This window comes from Melospiza melodia, chromosome 18 (assembly GCF_035770615.1).
Source record: "Melospiza melodia melodia isolate bMelMel2 chromosome 18, bMelMel2.pri, whole genome shotgun sequence".
NCBI classification, from domain to species: Eukaryota; Metazoa; Chordata; class Aves; order Passeriformes; family Passerellidae; genus Melospiza; species Melospiza melodia.
In genome coordinates this window covers 203,571-221,769 of record NC_086211.1, presented here as the reverse complement: position 1 = coordinate 221,769, position 18,199 = coordinate 203,571, and the positions used below count along the sequence as shown (strand labels likewise).

At 43.9% G+C, this 18,199-nt stretch overlaps 2 protein-coding genes and 1 long non-coding RNA gene across 8 annotated transcripts in view; 1 reads left to right on the top strand and 2 right to left on the bottom strand.

Annotated features, from left to right (window-relative positions):
* Positions 1-1,187, bottom strand: part of LOC134426473 (uncharacterized) — a 47,176-nt gene extending 45,989 nt beyond the window's left edge. For all 3 annotated transcript variants that reach the window (XR_010029988.1, XR_010029990.1, XR_010029989.1), the window contains exon 1: positions 912-1,187. This is a non-coding gene — a long non-coding RNA (uncharacterized LOC134426473). The remainder of the gene's footprint in view (positions 1-911) is intronic.
* A 172-nt stretch (positions 1,188-1,359) lies between these two features.
* On the top strand, positions 1,360-9,511 carry KDM8 (lysine demethylase 8). The gene is made up of 6 exons (XM_063171494.1): positions 1,360-2,084; positions 3,291-3,423; positions 4,305-4,346; positions 5,097-5,246; positions 8,463-8,555; positions 8,648-9,511. The coding sequence occupies exons 1-6, from the start codon at positions 1,360-1,362 to the stop codon at positions 8,810-8,812; spliced, it is 1,308 nt and encodes a 435-aa protein (XP_063027564.1). The 3' UTR covers positions 8,813-9,511.
* A 922-nt stretch (positions 9,512-10,433) lies between these two features.
* Positions 10,434-18,150, bottom strand: NSMCE1 (NSE1 homolog, SMC5-SMC6 complex component). Of its 4 annotated transcripts, none has more exons than XM_063171495.1 (8): positions 18,084-18,150; positions 16,920-17,094; positions 14,960-15,081; positions 14,072-14,149; positions 13,181-13,327; positions 12,100-12,216; positions 11,109-11,229; positions 10,434-10,656 (listed from the first exon to the last, which is right to left on the bottom strand). In XM_063171495.1, the coding sequence occupies exons 2-8, from the start codon at positions 17,035-17,037 to the stop codon at positions 10,571-10,573; spliced, it is 789 nt and encodes a 262-aa protein (XP_063027565.1). In that variant the 5' UTR covers positions 17,038-17,094; positions 18,084-18,150; the 3' UTR covers positions 10,434-10,570. The 4 variants fall into 4 exon arrangements, with proteins under 4 accessions (XP_063027565.1, XP_063027567.1, XP_063027568.1 ...); XM_063171497.1 differs by having other exon boundaries at positions 10,434-10,644; XM_063171498.1 differs by having other exon boundaries at positions 16,920-16,995.
* Between the last annotated feature and the right edge of the window lie 49 nt (positions 18,151-18,199).

Here is an 18,199-nt window from a genome sequence, read left to right as displayed (position 1 = left end):
TGGACAGTCCACAAACACAAGACTAACAACGGTTGCTATCATCCTAAATTGCAAATAATTAACAAAGGGTCTAACAAGAAAACCTCCTTGACACTTAAATACTTTATCCTACACCAGCATATATTGACATTTAGCAGTTAAGTAGAAAATAGTGAATGAAGGTGCTAAAATCACACTGTCACAGAAGGAATTTAAGGTGCTAAGAGAAAGGCAGTCAGAAGACAGGCAGTAGACAGGCCAGCATGATAAGCAATGCACAACTTTGAAGTGTGAGAAGTGTGAAAGCAGAAGTGATCATTTCGAGGAGACAGCTGGGGGGGCAGGGGAGAGCCACCACCAGCAACAACAGAAGGATTCATATCAACTTTTTTTTCCTTTTTGGACAGCACTAGTGACTGAGCATGAAACAAAGAAGAGTGAGTGTCCGAGTACAAAAAACAATGATTTTTAACTTTTCTGTAAATTAGGATTTGTCTCAAATCTGAAGATTTCAACCCTAACTAGGAGCTAAAAATCCCTCATTTCTTCTTATGGTGTTTAGTTTCGTTTACCCCGTTAAAACATTCTTTAGTTGCTGAATTTTAAGTAAAATATTATTTTGCCTTTGCAGTCAAGTATTAAGTCCTGAGAACTTAATATTTAATATTAAGTTCAGGGCACATTATCAAAGCAAGTTGGGGCTCAGTGATGCCGTGCCCAGCGCGTTAGAAAGAAGACTTTCGTGCATATCCCATGCAGAAAGCACGTCCTATGTGCAGATTAACACCGAGCAGCTGAGCCAGCGGGAGGACACGGGCTCGGAGCCGCGCTGGGCTCCGCTCGAGCTCCTCGAGGGGGCCAGGCAGAGAGGTTTCTTTGCAGCACAACAGGTCAGCTGGGAAGAGCGCATCTCCCTTTCCCCCAGCACTCACCGCCTGCGCTCCGCTGTCCCGCGACCGGGACTCAGAGGCTTCCACAGCGCAGGCAGCCCCTCCTCACGCCGGCCCTCGTTGAACGGCCGGAGAAGAGACCGTGACATTCACCGCGTCTTATGAGCTCCCATTTACTGCGAAAGCAGCGCCGATCACAGTCACGCAATTCCAGCTGACTCGCTGGTCAAGTGCACAGGTAAAGAACGACGAGACCGAGCTTCGCCGGTACGACAGAAGCTCCGATCCCGGCGCGGGCAGCCCGACTGGCCTCCGGGCGCCGCCTCAGCCTCGTCCGGCCCCGCCTCAGCCCCGGGCCCCGCCTCAGCCTCGTCCGGCCCCGCCTCAGCCTCGTCCGGCCCCGCCTCAGCCCCGGGCCCCGCCTCAGCCCCAGCCCCAGCTCGGCCCGGCCCGACAGCGCCGCCTCGCGGACGTAGGCGCAGGCGCGGCCATGGCGGCGACCGACAGCGCGGAGGGCGCGAGCGACAGCCCCGGGCTGTGGGCCGAGGTGCGGGCGCTGCTGCCCCGCGCCGAGGAGGGGCTGACCTTGGCGTTGAGCGGCGAGGTGGAGGACTGCGTCCTGCCGCTGCTGCGGCGGGCCCGCTCGCTGCTCTACGGCGCGGCGGGCCGGCCCGGGGCGGCAACGGCGGCGGCGCTGGAGCGCCTCAGCGACGTCCTGCGTGACTACTCCTGGGAGAAGCTGAACGCGGGGCCATGGAGGGAGGTCGGCAAGGGCTGGCGCCAGGTCTACGCCTACGGCTGCCTCTTCGGGGCGCTGGCCGAGGTGGCCGCGGGCCGCCCGCTGGCGCGCGCCGTGCGGCTCTGCGACCTGGGGCTGCTCATGGGCGCCGCCGTCCTGGACAACGTCCTGGCGCGCCTGGTGCGCGCGCTGCAGCCGCACCTGCCCCGCGCGGCGCCGCGCGACGGAGCCCTCGCCCAGGTAGCGCCCGCGCCCCCCTCGCGGCCCGGCCTCCCCGCGCCGGCTGCTGAGGAGGAGCGTCCGTTCCAGAGCGTCCGGCCCCCGCCGCCGCCGCCCTGCGCCGTGCGGCACGAGGAGGTGATCCCGCGCCTCCGCTGCCCTTCGCTGGAGCACTTCAGAGACAACTACCTCGTTCCCCAGCGGCCCGTGGTCCTGGAGGGCGTCATGGATCACTGGCCGTGTATGAAGAAGTGGAGGTGAGAAGTAAGTTCCTTCCCTGTCCAAGTGAAGGCACGATCGTTCCTTGTGTTGGATGTCTTGATGTTCGATAGAGCCGCAGGCCTTCCCAGGCAATGGATACCGTGGGCAGTGCATTTTGCTAGCAGCACTGTCCTACTGCTCTGTGGAAGTTGCTTCATAGATCAGAGAAGCTCTTCATAGCATTCAAGGCAGATGCTGGGCTGTTTCGGGGACAAAGGTGACTCTTTGACCAGTCTCTGGCTCTTCATGGGTGAAGGCTACCCTCTGCCCAGCCTTCAGCCGTCCCAGGAGCCCAATGGCAACACCTGGGATCTCATGAGAAGTGCACATTGTGAAGTGCCAGTGAGCTGTTCACAGCTCCGTGGATCTGTGTCAAGCACACATATCAATGGTTTTTACCTCTTGGAGCTTGCCAATAATTACTGCAATGGAAAGTGAATTTCAGAGCCAAGAGTAAGCATGGTTGACTTTTCATTCTTAAGTTCAGGCACTGATGTTTGTTCAGTGTTGTGTTTGAGCGTTGAGTTTCAGACACCACTGTGCAGGACTGAGTAACAGCATTGTGCTGCCTGGTTACTGTACACAATGGTGCCCACATTTCCAATACTGACCATCAAGTATTTGTGAGGTGAAGATGTGATCATTTGTGAGATGATTCCCCAGAAAAGGGAAAAAATCACTCGCAAGATTAGCTTCTCAGTTTAATTAGTACTGTCGTCCATGGAGAGATGTATTTCACCCATCAAACTAATCCCTCTGGCTACAATTGGAATGGGTATTATTGGCACCTGTATAGACACTGACAGAGAGTTGATCTAATATTACTGAGTAAAAGATACAACATATTATCAAATGTGGCAGCAGGCAGCAAAAAGATTGGCCATCTATGAAAGCCATCCCTTGCCAAGAGACAGTAACAGCTTAAATCTTCTTAGTTTGGAGTGAAACAACTGAGTCAAACGGGCTTTTAAACCAAAACAAAACAGACAGTTGTGGGGTCATGTACACACAAACCTGCCTGCTGATTTCCTTGTTGCTTGCATTCTTTTATTCTGCCTTTTTCTTCTGGCTGGTTTGGTTTAGACAGGAGAAAAGCAGGGTAGTAGAATTTTATTACCCAACAAGATTGATTTGGATTGATTGCCTTACATTCAAAATTAGTAAGAGCAGGATAGAAGGTAATGGAACTTTCTTTATTTCAGTGTGGACTATTTCTGTCAAGTCGCAGGCTGCCGCACAGTCCCTGTGGAGTTGGGTGCTCGGTATACAGATGAGGAATGGTCTCAGCAGCTCATGACTGTCAGTGACTTCATCAGCCAGTATATCATGGATGAGGTCTGTTACACTCATTTGTTTAATCTCCAAACACAGCAGCATGGTACTGGTACAGACAACAGTTCTGTTTACAACAAACCTACTCAGAGGTGGTATCAAGGGAGGGGGTGTGCTGTAAGCACAGTTCTGAATGAAAAGGTTTGACATATTTTTAAGACCTGAAGCTAGGAATAATTATTGCAACAATAGGTTCGATTTTTACCTATAATCAAATGTACAGTAGCTGGAATTTGATTAATAGATACACACATAGATACGCAGCAAAAACCTGACCAGTGGAATCTAAGAATAAGGGATCCTCAGCCAGCAGTGTTGTTCTTCTGTCTCATTAAACTCCTTAGTGAGATTTAGGATCGGATCCAAATTTACAAGCCATGAGGCAGAAAAATACAAAGTTGATTAGCATCTGGAATGCCCTTTTGCTTTCAGAGATGAGGATCCCAAGCCCCCATTTCTGTTTCCTGGTCCTTTGGCAGGAAGGACTATGTGCCATAGCAAGTTGGTCTGTGGTGCACCCTGGAATAGAGTATGGAAGTAATTCCAGGGCGTGAAGGAGAACTGGTCTGTGTGCCAGCAGGGTCTGGCTAGAAAGATGCAGTGCATTGTCAGCTGTCAAGACTCCATAGGAAATCCCAGCTTCCTTCAGTAACTCAAGCTGGATAATTTATTCATTGTGGAGACACACCTACACTCTCACTATTTCAATGGAGCTGTAAGTTGCTATTTCTGAAGACACCTTATACTGTTGAAATACTTATATATAGTACTCTGAATAGGACACTGGAATTTACTCTAAGTAAATTCTATTCACCTGTAAGTAAATTAACTCACAATCTTACCTGTATGTTACTGTGTTTTTTCTTTCTCTGCTGTTATTTCAGAACAATGTAGGATACCTTGCCCAGCACCAGCTTTTTGATCAGGTAAAACTGAGTGCATGTTTTTATCTTCCTACAGTCATGTCTTCCTTTTGTTGCAGCACAAGTTGTATCTCAGGATGTTGGCTGTACTAGATTGAAGGGCATATGGAGAATTCACATTAATTTTTAAGTTTCTGTTTCCATGATTTGAAGGATCAGAGGGAGAAGTTTGTTCCATTTGGCTACAAGACATGGAAACAAATGCTGTTTGGGATGAAGACATTCAATCCTGGTGCTGTTTCAGTACAATGTAGTATATACTTAGGGGGATATCACCTGGAAAGCCCCTTTTATAAGTCAGGGAAGAGATTTGGACAGGAAAGTTTTCAACATTAATATGTTTACCATAATCTGAAATGTCATTCCAGTTTACCAGAGCTTATGTTGGTGGGAGACATAAAAATGGAAGCAATTATAGTATGGAAGAGATAGCTGCTCCTTTTCCATGAGGAGCAAATGTACTTACTCTTGTGAGTGTCTCTGATTTCTGCAAAAGCAAAGGGTCTCTCGAAGAATGAGGAAACCCCTTTCTTTCTCCTGCTTCTCCTTCCAACAGAGTCTGCTCACTTGAACAGAAAGTTTGAGAACATTTCCTGCAGATTCCTAGCAGGTCAGCTACTTTTCTCCTACTCTTGCTGGACCAGTCAGTCATTTGTTTTCTTTGCATCCAGCCTGGCTCATCTGTTTGATGAATTACGTATTTTGGCAAGTCAGCACGTACCCTTTTTAATGTTTCTTTCTTTGTGGAAATAGATCCCAGAACTGAAAGAAGATATCAGTATCCCTGACTACTGCTGCCTGGGGGAAGGGGAAGAAGATGACATCACCATTAATGCCTGGTTTGGTCCAGGAGGCACAGTCTCACCTCTTCATCAGGATCCCCAGCAAAATTTTTTAGCCCAGGTATGTACTCTAGTTACTCTGCACATGCCATTAATGCGATACTTAGAGAAAATGTTTATGGTATGTGTTAGAGACAAGGGGAGCAGACAACTTGAACAATCGAAGATTAGAGAACATGCAGATACTGTTTTGCTACTTTATTGCATTTGTCACTGCTGCAACTTACTACTGAATGTAATCTTACAGACCGCAAGTGTTGCTCGTTGAGAGACCAGTATTTACCCTTGTTTTACAGATGGGAATTTGTAACAGAGTTGGGAAGAATCTGGATCCTGTCATGTTGTACTTAGGAGTTTATTTTTCTGGTGTTGTGGTTTGAGCCCAGCCAATCCCCAAGCCTCATGCAGCCACTTTCTCATTCCCCAACCAGCAGGATGAGGGAGAGAAAGAGGAGAGTAAAAGCTAAAAAACTTGTGGATTGAGGTTTAATAAGCAAAAACTGTGCATGTAGGCAAAGCAAAACAAAGAATTACTTGACTGCTTCTCATGGGCAGGCAGTCATTCAGTCATTCCCAGGAGAGCAGAGCCCATCATGCTTAACAATTACAAACACTGTCACTCCAAACATCCCCCCTTTCTTTTTCTTTTTCTTTTTCTTTTTCTTTTTCTTTTTCTTTTTCTTTTTCTTTTTCTTTTTCTTTTTCTTCTCCCATATGCTACACATGATGTCATGTAGTCTGGACTACCTTTTGTCAGTCAGTTTGAGTCACCTGTCCTGGTTGTGTCTCCTCCCAGTCTCCCAGGAACCTCCAGCTTCCTTGTCAACATGGCAGTATGATAGACAGAAAACCTTCAGGTCTGTGTAAACCCTGCTCAGCAAGAACAAAAACATTTCTATATTATCAACCCTGTGTTTAGGGTTGATAATCCAAAACATAGTCCTATACCAGCCACTGGGAAGAAAAGTAGTTCTACCCTACCCCAGCCAAAGCCAGAACATCTGGAAAGCAAGGTTTTGAGGTGGACTTAGATGCATACTTTAGTCTGTTTCAGGTTACCCAGTAAAATACTAGGGCATGCAGTGAGATAAGAATTAAAACTTGTACTTTGACATAATTTCTTTAGAGTTTCTTTTGGTAGGCTTTTTGATGATGACTTCTAGTGCAGAATAACCTGATAAAATATTGGGGCCTTTTGTGGTAAGCACTGAACAGGTCAAAGGGATGTCTTCTGGATCCAAGCAGTTGACTACTGTGAATCTTTGAACACTGAGAGGTGTTGTTTTTTTTACTGAAGGAGATTGCTGTCCCATCAGAATTAAAAAAATCCAGGCTTACACTTGTCACCATCATATTTTCTGAAAAATCCCTTTGCCATGATTTCTTCTCCTGGGAAACTGAGAAGCCACAGAGAAAAATGAAAACAATAATTATCTGATTCACTTCTCCTGTGTTTTGCTGCTTTGGAATGTGGTTTGGAGATGGTTTATCCAACATGTGAATTGTTCTGACTTAATGACCAATCACAGTCCAGCTGTGTCGGGACTCTGGAGAGGGTCACAAGTTTTTAATTAGTACCTTATTAAGCCTTCTGTATGTATCTTTTCTCTATTGTTTAATATAGTTTAGTATTCTTTAGTATAGCATTCTTTAATGTAATATAGCAACATAATAAATTAGCCTTCTAAGAACATAGATTCTCAATTCCTCCTTCGTCCTGGGGACCCAGCAAACACCACATACACTTTCACACTTTTCTAGCAGGATTGTGACATTACTTTCTACTGATGGCTATTTATGGGTTGAGCCTTAGTTTCTCTGTCCCAGTTGCATCTTGCTAACATATGTTTTCACTTGAAACTGAGGCTTAATTCAGGCCTTCCTAGAATGGCTTTTTACAACTGCTGTGCAACTTTTTATGGATTGTATTTCTTTTGCATGCTACCTGCTCAGCACACTCACACAGCTGCATTCTGAAGGCGAAGTACTGTACTATTCATGTTATGTAAAGCTTGAGGGGAATTTTTCTTGGTGGAACAAAAATTTATAGGAGCTGTTGGACTGGGAAAAGATACTTCCCTTACAAACCTCAGAACTTGTTTTCTTCTGCCTGAAAAGAACAGATTATCTGCCAGTGCTGCGAAGGAGTCTTTATAATCTGGCAGCTTTCAATTAAAATTGCTGTGTGTTATGATGCCATTTAAACTGTGGCTGTGGAGTACAGGAAGGCACAAGTACAATTAACAAAATGAAATTATCCTGGCTGGTGGCTGGTGCTGAGATCGTAGTTTTTCCATTAATGAGAAAAGCAGTCTCTGGAGATGCAGGCAATTGCCCATGAACTGGTGCCTGCCATCTTATAATATACAAGGTCTTAATCCAGTGAAACAAGTGAAAGAAGGAGGTGTTAACAGCTGATGGCAGTCCCAAAAAACTTTCAGGTATTCAGAGAACATGCTATTGGAGCAATAACGAGCATTTTTGTTACTTCCATATGTCACCAAAAATACCCTGTAATACTTTCCTCTTTAGCGAGGAAAGGCAAGTTGGTTAGGAATGGTTGGGTAGCCACTCAAGGCTGCTGGGATTAGTCAGAGTACTCACAATAGGACAGCTCCCAAGTATGATCATACCTAGCTCTTGCAGTGGTCTGGAATGCTGGCATCAGCAGTACAAATCTTCACCCTAAACCTTCTCTTCCACTGGTATCAGTGGAGGACTCAGCTTTGACGTGTTCATGCTGCCATATCTTGACACCAAAAACTTGCAGTTCATGCAGCATTCAGGGAAGCCAGGCCACTTGCCTTACAAATTCTCATCTCATTTCAGAACTCCAATGAAAGAACTGGTTTAATGATGATACAGAAATGAGTTTGAGGGGTATATGGAAGGTTAGTAGTCACTGTGCAAGTACCTCTGCCTATTGATGTGAATTGCAATGAAGGTTCAGCCTCCTTATTCTCAGTTCTTATTTCTAGCTGTGTAGAGAGCAAATAATGATATATAAATTGGGTTCCTTGAACTTTGAATTGAAAGCAATCTGGTTTAATGCATTTCCTTCCCAATGGTATTTCAAATTCTTATCTGCTCCAAGGGAAGAGGTACTTGAATTCCAATAGCCTGATTTAACTTTTTATTATAGCAGTGTCTATTACTAACAATAATTATATTCCTTGTAATCAGGTATATTTTACTGTTAAATGCCAGCTATGGCCCACAGCTTCCAGTAATGTGCCAGTTAATGACCAATGGAAAACATTTATTTTATTACATACAGGTACTTGGAAGAAAGTACATCCGTCTCTATTCACCACAAGATTCAGAAAACCTGTACCCCCATGAAAGCCAAATTCTTCACAACACTAGTCAGGTAAATAGTTGCTTGAAATTTTGAAATCAATAATGTTATCAAATCATATTTGAGTAAAGACATTCTTCTGATGATTGTTTGTTTTTTTATAGGTTGATGTGGAAGATCCAGACTTGGTCAAGTTTCCAAATTTCACAAAGGCTGCATTTCAGTCCTGCATTCTGATGCCTGGACAGATTCTGTTTATTCCAGTTAAATATTGGCACTATGTGCGATCACTTGAACTCAGCTTCTCTGTTAGTTTCTGGTGGTCATAGTTCTGACATGTAGGTAGCAGCACTGAAATTAAATTAAAAATCAGGCAAGTAGCCTCTCTCTCTCAGGAGAGGCAAAACCAAAAACCAACAAACTCTTGCTAAAGCATGGAGAAGTAGTCACAATGGGTAAGTGGAAAGATGATGCTGTAGTTACTTCATTTTTGTAGATGTTTCAAATAACTCCTAAAGAGCATATTGTTAGGTCATTGTCCTGTGCATGCATCCATCAGAAACAGCCTCTCTACAGGCACTGCCAGGGCTCTGCCTGAGCCTCTGTCTTAATAACCAGGTCAGGGTTATCTTCTACTTGGATTTAGTAACACTAAACCCTAGAGTTAGCTAGAGAGATGGTGCTACCTGAAGGTTCAATCCATTAAAAAATTGAGCTAACACCAAGCAAGGTACTAGTCACTTGCATGGAAAAATTATTAATGCCCTGGTTCTGGCCAGGATAGGGTTCATTTTTGCAGTAGCCAGGAGGGGCATGGCCCAGACCCAGAGGTTATTTTGTACCACCTCAGCCTGCCACTGCTGCAGGCCAGAGGCAGGAAGGGGTTCCTTGGTCTTTTAGTGATTGAATCTGTGTGAATCTTTTTGTGTGAATCTTTTGTCCGTCCTGTACACTGCTATTGATATTGTTGCTATTACTGCTTATTTTCTTATTCCATTGCTGTTTCCAGTAAATTATTCTTATTGCAACTCATGATCTTTATCTTTTGGACCTCCCAATTCTCCTCTCCATGAGGGGAGAGGTAGGGGGAGGAGGGAATGAGCAAGCATCTCGTGGTTTGGAGCGTTTTGGTGGAAAGACTAATTTGAGGAGTACCATTTCTAAACCACAACATCATGTTAAAGCCTGGAACATAACTGAAGTTATTCCATAGTTTAATTGCAGTTAGATAACCTGAGGTTTAATTATACTTTGATTAACCATCATATGAACTGCTGCCACAGCCCTTCTGCTGTGTCACACATCTCTACCAGGGACAAGAATGCTACCATTTTAGTCTGGTGTCTGGCAATAGCCAGTCCTTGGCTCCTTTCCAAGTCACTCTTAAAGGAAAAAACATCCTTACTTAAAACTGGAGACAAGTGCCAAGACAAAAAACCTAAAGAATCTCAGTATGGTAATGTTTTCAGGAGTTTACAGACATAAGCTAACATTGCCCCATGTCCTGACCTACTGCTTCCCAATCCTTCTGTGGCAATATTCCCTCCTTACAGAGCACAGCTGCTCATTGCATGGCCTTACATCAAGACAAATTCTTCTGCATCTAAAGAAGGGACAAAACACAACCACAGTGCCAACCAGAAGTGCTCCAACTCCAGCCCTAGGTCAGAGACTGAGCCAGCTGCCTTGCACACGCTGCACTGATTTTTCACCTGCTTGACATGCTACAGCAGGTGCCATTTCTGTTATGCAACTGAATTTGTACTGTTCCTGAACAAACAGGGAGCACTTGCTGAGAAAGGTTTCTTTCAAGAGTTCAGCTGCATATATCAGATTGCAGGACTGACTAAAACATTTGCATCTTTCGTCCCCAAACATGCACTGAGAGTCGCAACCTAAGAATATGGAGAATTACAGAACAAAACAGCCTCCAAGAAAGCTGTACAAGCATTACTGTGAACAGGAACATCAATTATGTTTTTATTTTAAGTTTCTTAGAACTTCAGAAAATCAGTACACTGAGCACTAATGAATACAATACAGTCTGGCTGTTCCGCCAGAGTGGCGGCAAACAGATGTCACTGACATCAAGTTTTACTGGCAGCACCTAGGGCCAAGAGTGGAGCTCTGTGGTAAGTCTGGGAGCCCATCCGATTCACACCTGTAAAGAAAACTAAAGGAAGGTTAATAGAATTTACACCAAAAAAAGATAATATTGTAAAATCACCTTTTCTAAAATGCTTTGTATATTCCTCTGTTGCTGTTCACAATGTCAAATTTCCCTGGACAAATGGAGTAATTCCAAAGAGATTCTTAGAAGCTCAGTATTTCCAGAAGTTTTAGTGTCATGGGTTATGTGTGCCTCTATTCCTTCCCCACTCCCCCCTATCTCCTAAAGATAGATATAAAAAATATGCACAGGGTCTGCTAATGCCCTTGTGGCACTCTTTGGGCACTGTGGGGGCTCAATGCTGCCTGTGTGTGGTTTAGTGTCTGAAACGTACCAGTGAAGTCAGAAACACCTGATACTCACAGTTATAAATAATACAGGCAGTGCCACTGAACATCATAGCCCATTTCCTAGTATTATTACATTCAACTTTTTAGAAATACATTGCTTAGTACCTGGGGTGTCACAAGACCAGAATTCATTACACTTGGGACAGCGGGGTTCAGTCTGGCCTCTGAAGTACTTTCTGACACAAGGTAAATGCATTCCAATTCCACAGGATTCACATACTTGGCTCTGAAATCAGGAGTGTTGATTTATAAAATCATTCTAAACCATCCTTCAATTTAAGAGAAAGTTGTTACAAAGAGCAGCTGATATGCAACGCTTTGTTCCAAAGAACGGTTCCCACAATACGGGTGGTGGACACACCCAACAGTCAAAGCAGGTAACCGGTAAAAGGAGGTCTTTTTCTGTAAAAGAGGAAATACTTTTTCCCTATATGGACAAAATTTAGCTTGAAAGATGACAATTTCAGTGCAATAAAGGAGACTAATTGGGATGGAAAAAGTAACATGGAAGCATGTTAGTTGCGCAGATCAGAAGATGCAGGCTCACAGAGCAAGAAAATGTAGCAGTTTTGGAATATGAATCCAGGCTGTAACTACTTAAGCAAGATGGAATGGGTAACATCCCAGCTATCAAAACACAGTGCTTTAGCATGCTCAGCATAGCACACGTGTTCCTTCTGAGGTCCAAACACAAAGAATTGCTGAATTAAAATCCCAGAACCAAGAATGAACGTGTCACACGATGACATCTATTGGCAAGGCCCAAAGAGGACACTGCTAACACCTCACTGCTAAACCTCTTTCAGCATCAGGAGCTCATCTCTAGCATGCTGGTTTAGAAAGCTAGACAGAAAAACCATATTCCTCATTGTGGGAGTGCACTTTTCCAATTTTATACTTGGAGACATTGCTCCAAGACAATGTTATTTCTAAAGACAGAAGATAAAATGCCTAAATTGGAAAAAAAATATTTTTTTTTACAAAATGCATGAGCACCATGACCAGATTACAAGACCAAGATTATACTCAAGGGGAAGCATCACAAACCTCAGCTATGACCATGCAAGTCCTTAGCTGAGGTGATAAAACACATTACCTGGATGGCGAGGCTGTGACAGAGGTTACATTTCCTTGCTACATCCTGGTAGTTGCTGAGAATGTACTGTTCCATCTCAATTATGCAACGAGTATGCAGAGTATATTCTCCATTTTTCTAAGGAAACAAGTGTTGAGATTAGGAATTTCTTTTGATTCCTTTTACCTTTTTTGACTTAGTTAACCATTTGTTACAAAGCCACTTCTTTCTACCATCATGAAACCAACATGCTGTACAATGCAATGCCAGAACCACTTCTGAAATAGCAAAACTCCTTTGTTTAGAGGAGCAGAATAAAAATCCCACACCTTTAACAGAGATCTAGTCTTTGGAAAGCATAGATGAGTGAGCATGCATTCCTTAACAGAGGCATGCTGTTTTGGGATCCTCCCAAAAACAATGTTAGAGGAAATTCTTCCAGCTTTCAACAAAATCTAGGCATTTCCTGCTTGATGTATCTTTGGAAACATCTGCCAAATCAACTTAACATGTAAGTAACATTGTGGCAGCAGGTTGAGGATCTATGATGCAATGACTCCAGCAGAAAAGGGATTAAGGTCTCACTTAGCAAGCAACTGCAGTATCCACATGGTCAGTCCACTATGGTCCACTGCTTCCTCATAAAATAAAATAGATGTAACTACGTGCACAGTGGCCCATGCATTTCTGGTACAGGAGTTTTCAACATGTCTGGCCTTACTCCTTTTCAGGAAATTCTAAATGCAACTAACAGCACTGATCACTCTGAAGAGCTTTCCCCAGCTCTTGTTCCAGGCTGAAGGATGCTGTGCTGTTGTGTACAAAGCTGTGTACAAAGGATGCTGTGCTGTTGTGTCTGTGCATCACTGGGCAGGACTGGACACACAAACCCACCTGGCGCCAGTACAAGAAACTGAAACCACATGGTCCTGTACAGACCTACCCAAGGACTTCTTCCATTTAAGTCTACTTCCTTTTCTGCAAAAATCACTGGAGCAGCAATAAGCATGCGTGCCATAAGACCATTTTTGCCATCATTCATTCAAGAAGAGCCCCAGTTTCAACTACCACATCCTTAAGAAGAACACCTGAATGCAGTTACCTCAGAGAGCCACTTATCCTCCACAAAAACTTTCAGCACTTGTTCTGCTTCCTTTTTCTTCATTTTTTTTGTCTTAAGTTGGTCAGCCAAATTTAAAATGTCTGTAGATGAGGCAAAGCCATTTTCTGATAAAATTATTAGGTCCATCTACAGGAAGAAACATTACCAAGTATTAGAAACACTGCAGTTAGGCAGACACACCTTACAGTAATGTGCTGATATGCATTTTTTTTGCATCCAGGTATGTAGAAATACTACAGTATATGGCTTGAATCAGAATTGTAAAACAAAGGCCAAAAGCTGAAACAATCATTGTCCCCTTAGCAGTTTTGATCTTTGCCAAGAAAACGTTTCCACAAATAGAAGTATATGTGCTGCCTAAATGAAGCTGCATTCAGGGACCCCTGGCCACACTCAGTGGTGACAAAAGATCCATTTCTTTTTATCTGCTCTTTGTCAAAGATCTTTTGAGGAAAAACCTCAATAACCATAGACAAATGTTTAAATGCAAATCAGCAAATTCATTTTGTATGTTACCAGCATTAAAAACTACTTTATATTACTAAACTACTGAAGCCAGTGAAAAACTCAGCAGTCATGACTGAAAATCCTGAAGAAAGTTGCTTGTGTAACTAAAAGTAGGCATGTCTTGTCCCTAACACAGGGAGCCATTCCCTGGTGCTGATTTTGCCTTACCCATAACTGACTTACAACAACAAATCATTACTCGCACATATCTTCATCCTGCCCACTCCACCGATTTGATCTCAGATAAACTTAGGTAAAATGGCAACTACTTCTTCAACCACACCTCCATTTCCATTTTCATTCATTTTAAGATGAGAACTTCACAAATAACATGATTTACTAAGTGATAACTGACATACTTACTGTTTTTCTGAACAATTCCAATTCAATTTCTGTATAGTCAGATGCCATTTTAGTTACTTCAGTTTCTGCCAAATTCACCTACAAAAAAAATAAACTGACAAAGTGCCAATGTAGTTTCATACCAGAAATTGTAAAAAAACCCCTGAGGTTAAGAATACATCATCTTACAATTACCATAAATGTTAGTTCTTTGAGGAGCACTTGATGGTATTCAAGTTCTTTCTTTACAACCCCTCATCTTCCAGCCACAAATTCTCCACAGCTTCCTCTGCCCAGGCAAAGCCATTCCACAACACAAGCTCCCAGAACTGACACAGAGTGCTGACACATCACAGATGCTAGACTGGTCTGGTGCTAGACAGCAGCTATGTTATCAGTCACTTTTTTTTCACTGTGAAAACCAGTTGCCCATGTTTTCTACTCTTATTGCACATGCTGCTACTATTAAATAGTAGCTCAACTTAACTGGAAAAAGGAAAGGTTAAAGGCAGCAGCTAATGTTAGATACCTTCTGTATGGTCTTCTGAAATTACTAGATAACCTTCTCTGACATGCACATTGCAGATCATCTGGGGAAACAACTTTTAGGCTACTTCTCAGCAATCCTTTTGCGCTAGGTTGATTTTTGAGTGGGAGAAAAAGAAAATTGATGTTGGACTGCTCTCTGTGTTTTCTAGTTTAAAAATCTGTCTCAGGAAAGAAAGACTCCTGTGGAAAAGAAATCTCCCTTCAGCACTTAAGCAATGTTTATGCTAAGCAACACCCACACTGCTGTCATCCTTGCTGCCATGTCCTATTCCCATACATCCAGGCTGGGACAGTTTATCCTCCCAGCAGCTCCTGCAGCCACTGCCAGCCCCATGCAAACACAGCACAGCAGGTACCTACTACAGCATAATGTGCTCTCCCATCCTCTTCCGATATTCCTTTCCGGATCTGCATAAACAAAGGCTGCAGGTGGCTATTAATAGTGCTGATGAAATCGTCCAGTTTATCGTGTGCATAGTAAACTGAAAATGAATGAGAAAAGTCACACAGAGAAAAGCCAAACAACTACACACCAGGCAGATCTTTTTATGTGAAACATTTTTTCCCAGGTAAGAGTGCTAAACCTGAGGCAGAATTCAAACATGAATTCAAACTGTTCTATTCAGCAGACATATCATTTCCTTGTGCTGCTGTTTCATGGCCTTCAGAGATGCTCAGCTCCCTTACAGTCAGTTGGTAGAGTCCAGACAGCCTGCCTTGTTGCAGGGAACTCATAGCACTAATCCAGTAATTACAGTGACCTGAACTAAGCTGAATTGAAAAGATAATATAACTGGGGAAAAAATGTTATGCACAATAGAAAAATACAATGACTTGAATTCCTTTATACACAAGGGACTTCTTGTTTCTGTATTCTCTGTTTCACAAATTAATGGTACATAAATGCACAAGTTACACATCAGAAAACGTAAATTCTAGTGTTGTAGAAACACAAGAAATATCTTGAGTCGCTTTCTACAAACCAAGCAAATATTAGCAGCAGTTTTATCATAGACATAATTAGGATGGACTTTGCAGTCATTCTGTGGAAGAGTATACAATGGTTCTTGCCTGCACAGCACCAGCACAACCCTCACAATTCATCCAAAACAAGACTTTGTCAGTGGCAACACTCCTGCTTGCCTTCATCAGGGTATGGTTTAAAAACCAGAGCTAAGTAATTTTATAGGAGGCCCCCGGCCAGGTAATAAGTTACATAGACTCCATACATTTACATAATGCTGATGATTTCTTTCTTAATAAACCTATTGTTTATTTTATACTCTAGTTCTCTACAGGTAGACCTAATTGGTCCTCCAATTAAAACACCATCACCATTGGCTCCTGCCCAGGAGTTCTTGATTCTGATATACAAGATTCCTTCCGTGAACAAGGTCATCAAACAACAAAATCGAGAGTCAAGTAAGTACAAAATTAAGTAGAGTTTTGCCACCTGCTTGGCCCCTGTCAGCAGGAAACACTGCACACACTAAAGCAGCCAGGGAGCTTTAGTGACAGATCCCAGAGAGGGTAAAAGATGAAAACAGAGTACTCTTTTGTACAACAGCCTTAACACTTTAATGTTATATTCTAATGTTAAATGACTGCTTGGGTACATCTTATGTGGAAAAAAAGGGATAAATTCTCCATAAAAAATGAACAGGGGGTAGAGAACACCAAAAGTTGCACTTCACAATTTTAGCATCTAAAAAGTAGGTCAAGCTACAGTTCCTGACTCAAGAGACATACAAATAGATTGCTTTGTGGGAATCTGACCTTACATCTATAGCTAAGGAAAACCAGAAGAGTCTCTGCAGAGTGAGTAGCATGGTGGCATGGCAAGGGACACACCTAAGCCTGGTAGGAGCACAGCTTCCAGCACTTGGAATAGACAATATAGTGCAGGTGAGGTGGGAAGAAAGCACAGCAATTCACCAAGAAACCTCATCTCATCCTCACATAAATATTTTTGTAGAGTCACTTCTCCCACAACACCTGGGAGAAATAACTGAAGTGCATTTACTTAAAAGCATTAACTATAGTGAAGTACTTCCAGTGTCAAAAATTATTTTTTTTAATCATTTATATGTATAACCTATAAACAACAACCTTGATAAAATACAAAGTAGTATATACGAATCTGGCCTGATTAGAAGTTAGTTTACTCATTGCTATGTTATCTTTCAGGAAAGAGAGGGAACATTCATATAATTAGAGTTTTAAAACTTTTTTTAGCTAGTATATGCCCTTCAGAAATCAAATTATTTGCAAGCTGCACCAGGAAAAAACCCCAGTTCTTTCATCACCAAGACAGACACACCTTTATCAGTTTCACAGCAGTGCTGGTGTAATTTTCTGGCCTCTGATCCTTCTGTTATCCCATTAGACATCAGAACCTGCAAGAACCGTCGATGAGCATTGGTCATCTGAGCTGCCATCAGATTGTTTCACCAGGCTTCAAGTGCTGCAGGAGGTTTAAGCTGGAATTAATGCACCTGTCAATGCAAATTAAGAATACAACAGGCCAAGCATACACAAGATTTCAATTAAAGTCTATTACATTGAATGAGGGCAAAAAAGCAGATCCCAAGGCTGTCCTCAGAATGCAGAGGGTGACCAGCTCTGAGGTTCTGGAAGGGTGCAAGAGATAAAATCTAACTAGTTTTACATACAGAAAAGAACAACGTAGGCATTGTGTCGTTGTCACCCAAAATCGGGACTAAAACTCCTTCTTAACACCAATGTAGCATTAAGAAACAAGCAATACTTTATTGCAGCACTGGATACGCAGGGGAATGACTCCTGCTTAACGCGCATAATTGGCTCAAGGTTATACACATAGCAGTCACTTGAGTCTGCACAGTCAGTCTCAGACGGTGCTCTTGGAGGGTCTTTAGGTACCCCTGGTGGTCACTGAGCCTCTACATATTCACAGTGATCTCTTCCTCTATCGCTGTAGCTTTCATCGAAGCTGCAGAGCATGTTGCTGACCAAACTGGATTGGGCCGGTTTGACTCGCTAGGAACCGGAGCTGGAGAGCGCTCCACGCCCCACTAACCGCCACAAAACGCTCCCCTGCAGCATTCGCAAACCCGAATGCAACAGCGTGGGGCGACAAACACAACACCGTCCGTCATTCTACGTTAGACAAAGCTCCTGCTCCACACACAGCCCGATTTGAGCACAGGCGATCAGAGAGGGTGAATCTGGACAGAAAAGAACCCTCGACAGGTTTCGAAGAACGCCTGAAGTGATTAAAGGCGGCTCAGGAAATTCCCTGACCACTGCACCAACCGACTGCCCTCTACTGGCTGAGCTCCGGCCTTGCCGCCCGCGCGGCCCCGGGCCAGCCGCAGCCCACCGAGGCAATGCCCCGGAAAACCGCCCAGCCCGCTGGCCCTCGGCCCTACCGGGACCCACCGGGGCTCCCCGGAGTTCCCCGGGACTCCCACAGCAGGACCACCCCCGTCAGCCGCCCCCGCACCTGTCCGTGCTCAACAGCTCAGCGACGGCCCCGCTCGCCCGCCATGGCCGGCCCCGCCCCGCCCCGCGCCGGCCCCGCCCCGCGCCGGCCCCGCCCCGGCCCCGCCCCGCGCCGGC

Excerpts from the sequence above, each read along its gene's own strand:
- KDM8 (XM_063171494.1), top strand. The coding sequence starts at position 1,360 with ATGGCGGCGACCGACAGCGCGGAGGGCGCGAGCGACAGCCCCGGGCTG. Across the intron at positions 3,424-4,304 it reads GCCAGTATATCATGGATGAG|AACAATGTAGGATACCTTGC; the intron begins GTCTGTTACACT and ends CTGTTATTTCAG. Across the intron at positions 8,556-8,647 it reads TTCTTCACAACACTAGTCAG|GTTGATGTGGAAGATCCAGA; the intron begins GTAAATAGTTGC and ends GTTTTTTTATAG.
- NSMCE1 (XM_063171495.1), bottom strand. The coding sequence starts at position 17,037 with ATGGCAGCTCAGATGACCAATGCTCATCGACGGTTCTTGCAGGTTCTG. Across the intron at positions 11,230-12,099 it reads GTCACAGCCTCGCCATCCAG|AGCCAAGTATGTGAATCCTG; the intron begins GTAATGTGTTTT and ends TCCTGATTTCAG. Across the intron at positions 10,657-11,108 it reads CTGGTCTTGTGACACCCCAG|TTTTCTTTACAGGTGTGAAT; the intron begins GTACTAAGCAAT and ends ACCTTCCTTTAG.